Source organism: Lolium perenne, chromosome 1, assembly GCF_019359855.2.
Source record: "Lolium perenne isolate Kyuss_39 chromosome 1, Kyuss_2.0, whole genome shotgun sequence".
Taxonomy (NCBI): Eukaryota; Viridiplantae; Streptophyta; class Magnoliopsida; order Poales; family Poaceae; genus Lolium; species Lolium perenne.
The window spans coordinates 253,029,773-253,035,982 of record NC_067244.2 but is presented as its reverse complement, the minus strand read 5'-3'; the positions used below and the strand labels follow the sequence as shown (position 1 = coordinate 253,035,982).

The 6,210-nt window shown below is 40.0% G+C and overlaps 1 protein-coding gene across 1 annotated transcript; it reads right to left on the bottom strand.

Moving 5' to 3' along the window:
- Positions 1-1,353: 1,353 nt before the first annotated feature.
- On the bottom strand, positions 1,354-4,620 carry LOC139834974 (uncharacterized). Its single transcript, XM_071824910.1, has 3 exons — positions 4,443-4,620; positions 2,189-4,110; positions 1,354-2,082 (listed from the first exon to the last, which is right to left on the bottom strand). Exons 1-3 carry the CDS (start codon positions 4,618-4,620, stop codon positions 1,354-1,356), a joined length of 2,829 nt encoding a protein of 942 aa, XP_071681011.1.
- Positions 4,621-6,210: the final 1,590 nt, after the last annotated feature.

Below are 6,210 nucleotides of genomic sequence, written 5' to 3'. Positions count from 1 at the left end.
ACAGTTTCCCACAAGTGCATTTTGTTACATCTGGGTACTTTGCTCCAGCTTGTTGCTGCCATTGAAATTTATTTTCCTTTAACTAAACTTCCAATAAAATTGGTGAACTGGCTGGTGTTTGGACCACAAGGCTGTCCATTGTCATTGAATTCCACATCTATTTTACAGTTTGGATTAACATGTTTCCAGAACCCCTTCATTATTGTTGGACCTCTATGGGATTTCTCTTCTTCTGTGCCTAAAACCATAATTGTTATCACAGATTAGATATACTATATTTCTTTCCATTGACAAGATAGAACATTATAGATCAAGAATCTAGCCTGGAGTGTTGTTAATTTTAATTGATCCATCTTCATATTCATCACCAGGATCAGTAGTTGCATCACTGTCATAGTCTTCACCATCATTTACTCTCTGCCCATCCTCAGCACCATCTTCTTCCTCATCATCCTCTTCATCACTGTCATCTTCATCATCATCATCATCTTCATCTTCCTTTAGTTGTTCATATATAGTTTCATTCTCAACAATCTGAACAAAGGAAATTTAAAAGTAATAGTTAGACAAATATATTGGAATCCTGCAAAACTGGTTGTGTACAAAGGTGTTGAGATGTAGAATTCATTACTTACTTGCTGGTTCCCTGGCAAGTATCCAGTAGCTTTTGCTATGTGTATGAACCTTTCATAAATATTAGCACCATTACTTTCAGTTGTTACAGCTCCACCTAATTGGATCATCTTTTCCTTCCAATCTTGAGTATCTGACTTATTTGTTCCTGCACATATATTAACTGAATTATTTGTTCCTGCACATATAGTAACTTCAAAGAAAAGGAAGAACATGTCAAACAAGACTGTCATACCCAAACTAAGTGTCTATTCTAGGCTCCATGTCAAAGTAATCTCTAATTGAAGGGCAGACAACAGAGTACCAATTATCATCTACAGCATCTTTCACATAGTATATCTGCTTAGCTTGACTTGCAAATATAAATGGTTCTGATCCAAATTCTAACTGCTTCAGGTTAACTTGTGTTACCCCAAAGTTGGTAATGTTTTTAACTCCAGCAAGTTTTGACCATTCACATTTGAACAGTACAACACTTCCTTGGTTGGAATAATTTAACTCAACAATCTCTACTATTCTACCATAGTATTCTACTTCTCCTTTCACTGGGTTCTTATCTTTAGAACTAGAATAACTGGAAGTCATAGCTGAGTTTGACACTCCATCACATTGGGTGCTTTTGCCTGCTGCAAACTCCTTTGTGTGGAATACACAACCATTAATGCTGTAGCTGTTGTACTTCTTCACCATCATGTAAGGCTTGTTTGCTAGCAAAACAATTTATGCTGGCAATTTAGTGCCTTTAAGAAGCAAAGACTGCACATGGTCAATGAACCAAAGATGGAATGTTCTGTGATGTTCTGCTTCTACCTGTCTTTTATTTTTTTTCTTTTTCCCAGCAGCTAAAGCTTTCATATGCTTCTCTGTGTAGTAATTGATGTGCTCATAATTGAAGAGTACATACTTCTGTGCTTGTGTCCATGACAGGTGATCTAGTTCAGAAGTACTGCAAGCTGATAATGGTCTTCCAAAAATCTTCAGGTACTTGCTGCAATTTTTGTTTGCACTACTTGTCATGTTATCATCATGTCTTGGAGCTTTGTTGAACTTGGTGTTACAATCATCCACATATCTAGAGCAGAATGTCAAACACTCATCGAACAAATATGACTCTGCAATAGATCCTTCAGGGTGGCTTCTATTGTGTACCCAATTTTTCATGTTGCCAATAAACATCTCAGTGGACCACATGTTCCTGAATTGAACAGGCCCAACAAGTCTCACTTCAGCTGGGAGATGTATAACTAGGTGCTCTATTATGTCGAAGAACGTTGGAGGAAAAATCTTCTCAAGTTCACATAATATCTCTGGCAACTGTTCTTCAACAATTGCTATCTCTTTATTACTGACGATCTTCGAAGTAATGACTTTGAAGCACTTGGCAAGCTTCACTAAGGGCAATGCAACTTCTTCGTGCAATGTCTTCATTACGACCCGGAGGTAAGATTTCTTCAAACAAAATGTGGCAATCATGAGTTTTCAGCCCAACAAACTTGTTTTCCTCTAACCTTACCTTGTTGTACATGGAGGAAGCATGGTTTTCCGGAAATCTCACATTTTTCACCAGTCCACAGAACAGCTTCTTCTTTGATGACTCCATGTAGTACACTGCCTCTGGCAAGTCAGGTTTTTCTTGTGTTTCATCAATATGCAAATGTTCTCTAATCTTCATTCTCTTCATATCCATCCTAGCTTTTGCATTATCTTTTGACCTTTTATCCACATCAAGCAAAGTGTTGACTACATTGTCAAACACATTCTTCTCAATGTGCATTGAATCCAAGTTGTGCCTCACAAGCAAAAATTTCCAATACTCTAGTTGAAAAAAAATGCTTCTCTTCTTGAAAGTTGATTCAATAGTATGTACTTCCTCCATATTCTCCAAATCCTCATCCACTTCAGCTCTATTCCTTTTCTTCCTTCCAATCGTCTTTTGCTTCTGCAGTTTTCCATATGCAGTTTGGATATCCATTGTCATAGCAGAAATTTCTTCACCTGTAGGCTGCACTGGAGGTTCCCTGAAATCAGTTGTCCCATCAAAAGATTCCTCATCACTTCTGAATGGATGATTCATTGACAAGAACCTTCTGTGACCTAGAAAACATGCTTTGTGTCCATGCTTCAACCTTCTAGAACAAGTTCCTAAGAGGCAATGAGAACAGACAACAATGCTTTCACCACTCAATATTCCACGGCCCAGCCAATCACTGATGGTCCAGAGCAGTGCAGCATAGACTCTAAACTTTTTACCAAAATGAGAATCATATACCAGAACTCCATGGTGCCACAACTCCTGTAGCTCATCAATTACTAGTTGCAGGTATACATCAATGTCTTTCCCTGGTGATCTCCTTCCTGGTACAATGACAGACAAGATAAAGTTGGTCTCCTTCATGCAAATCCAAGGAGGGAAGTTGTATGGGATCAGAATTATAGGCCAGATGTCAGAAGACAAGTTCATATTCCTGAAAGGGTTGAATCCATCTGTAGCTAATCCAAATCTGATGTTCCTTGGTTCTTTGCTGAACGACCTGTACCTGCTATCAAAGTTCTTCCAAGCAGGTGAATCAGCTGGATGCCTCATTACTTCATCTTTGGTTCTCCCATCATTGTGCCAACTCATCAGAGATGCTGTTTTGTTAGATATAAACAACCTCCTGACTCTTTTGTTCAATGGGAAATGCCTGATAACTTTCATTGCCACCCTACTGATTCTCTTCCCACCTACTACACTTCTTACAGTCTTCCACCTGCTTGTTTTGCAAACTGGGCAGACATTGGCCTTGGCATGGATGCCTCTGAAAATTATGCAGTCATTCAAACAGGCATCATAAGTATCATATGCAAGACCAACTCCTCTGATGTACTGCTTTGCTTCATGAAATTTCTTAGGCAGAGAATGTCCTTCAGGTAGTGCTTCCCTAAACAGTGTCAGCGTATCTTCAAATGCAGCATTTGTCATTCCCCTGACATTTTTAATATTGAGCAATCTTACTAGAAACTGCAGTTTAGAAAACTTCTTGCATCCTGGGTACAACTGCTGGCCACCATCATTGACTAACCTCCTGTATGATTCGACATCTTCATCTTCACTATCATCTTCACTCCCTTCTTCTTTTTCTGAATGCAATGAACTTCTATTGAACATGTCAAACCCATCTAACAGTAGCTGGTCAATCTCATCTCTAGCATTACTATCATCTTCTCGAGAGCTAGATTGTGTGTTAAGATCATTGTTAACAGCATCTTCCCCATGAAACAACCAGGTTTTATATCCAGGCATAAAACCAGTACATATTAGATGATCATTTACAGTTTCTACATCATACCAGAACCTGTTCCCACAGTTCTTACATGGACACAGTATCTTACTGTCTTTCTCTTCATTTCTTAGAGCAAATTTTAAGAATAAGGAGACTCCAGCTGCATACTCATCTGAAGACCTTGAAGCTTCCATCCAATTCTTATCCATTTTTACTGTTTTTTAGTAAAACTTGGAGTTTAAATAGAATCCAGTAATGAACTAAGCCATCTTATATTAATTGATACATTTGAAGAAACTAGAGCAATACAAGTATTCAAGCAAACCAGCAAACCAGGAAGGTTAGCATGCAATCCAGCAACTACAATCCAGTAATCAAGCAAGCAATCAATTAACCAAGTAATACAGGAAGGTTAGCATGCAATCCAGCAACTACAATCCAGTACTAGAGCAATCCAAGTATTCAAGCAAACCAGCAAATCATAGTCAATTTATAGCAAACCAGTGATACAGGAATTTGGAGTTGGAGGTTCGATTCACCACGTACCAGACGAACTCGCCTCAGTGTTGTTTGAGCTCCTGAATCGACGGAGAAACGATCGCCGCGGATCAACCTTAGCTTGGTCTCCACTTGGATTCACCATGGCTTGAACTCCAGTAGGATTCAGCATGGCTTGAACTCCACTAGGATCCACCATGGCTTCAACTCCACTAAGATCCACCATGGCTTCTGGAGGGTCGCCGTTAGCAGAATCGGTGGAGGAGGGCCGAGGTGGAGGAGGGCCGAGGTGGTGGAGATCTAGATCGGTGGAGGAGATCTAGATCGGTGGAGGAGGGCGGCGGCGAAGGAGGATGGCGGCGGAGGAGGGCGGCGGCGAAGGAGGAAGGCCGAGGTGGAGGAGATCTAGATCGGTGGAGGAGGGAGAAGGTGGAGGAGGGCGGAGGTGGCGGAGAAGGGCGGCGGCGAAGGAGATCGGCGGCGAAGGAGGGCGAGATCGGCGGCGGTGGAAAACGAGAGAGGAAAAACGACGAAGGAAAACGAGCGAGTGAAAACGACGAAGGAAACCCTAAACGAGAGAGTGGAAGGACCATTTGGTAAAAATTAGTTCGGTGGAAGGACCATTTGGTAAAAATGAGTTCGGTGGAAGGAAACCCTAATCGTTTTGGTAAAAGCAATGCTGCTTTTAAACAAAATAATCATTTGGTAAAAAATCCATGTTTAAAAGCAATACTTCATTTAAACTCATTGGAATCCATGCTTTAATCCATGCTATCCATGTTTATAAACATATCAAGGGAATCACTACTGCATAAGCAGTTCATCCATTTATCTATGAATTTTTTTAACCAAATAGACAATGTAAAAAATGACTTGCTTCTACTGCTAAGGACCAAGTAAACCAAGCTAGCAGTAGAAGCAACAAGTACAAGATCAATTGTACATCTTGTGCAAAAAGAACAACAGAATTTCCAAAAAATGCAGCAGCTATTGTTGCAAGAAAAATTCAATGCAAATGTGATGAAAGCACAAGTGCATTAGGAATTCTTGCATTGACATACATAGTAATACAAATTCAGTTAACTTCCTAACACATAGTAATAACACACATATTTGATCATGCCATCATCAGGTGTTACATAAGCAGCACATCAACAAAAGTAAACACCAACAAGATGTGTTCCATAGCATCACATCAACATTAGGCAACAACATGATGTGTGCCATAGTAGCACATCAACAAAAGTAACCACCAACAATATGTCTTCCACAAACTAACAGTAATTACATATTGCACAAACTACAGTCAGAAGCACCAACATAAACTAAAGCATCTTCAGTCAGCAACCATCTTCAATCAGCATAGCATTAGATGTCTTCTATCTTGTGGACAGAGACACCAATGTAGTCTTGCATCATATCAAGCCTGATCAGAAGAAGAGAGCCTTGAACTATGGAGTTGGCCTCACAGAAATTGTCCATGTATTCTCCATTCAGCCAGACGACCAGCCTGCCCAAGACCCCAGTTTGAATGAAGTAATGCCCAACAATGTCTTCACTCATAGTCCTGCTAGAAAACCTTGTAATTCCCCTCTTTGGGTAATTGTAACCATGGACAAGGTTCTCTGGCAGTGCCTGCAATAGAAACCACATGAATAGAGCATTAAGCAATACTGAATGTGAAATGTCTGAACTGTATGAACTCCAGGAACTATATGAACAAGGTTTTTGAGCAGGGAGATTACCAATTGCTTTGCTGTAGCATCAACTGCATCAACTTTGTGAACAATGTACTGAAGCTCATCAATTGAGTCCA

What these genes read in the sequence shown, in the direction of transcription:
- LOC139834974 (XM_071824910.1), bottom strand. Translation starts at nt 4,620, where the DNA reads ATGGTGGATCTTAGTGGAGTTGAAGCCATGGTGGATCCTAGTGGAGTT. An exon ending in CACTGAGGCGAGTTCGTCTG is followed by an intron (nt 4,111 to 4,442) that starts GTACGTGGTGAA and finishes ACTAAAAAACAG; the next exon opens with TAAAAATGGATAAGAATTGG. An exon ending in TCTGTGGACTGGTGAAAAAT is followed by an intron (nt 2,083 to 2,188) that starts GTGAGATTTCCG and finishes TTTTGTTTGAAG; the next exon opens with AAATCTTACCTCCGGGTCGT.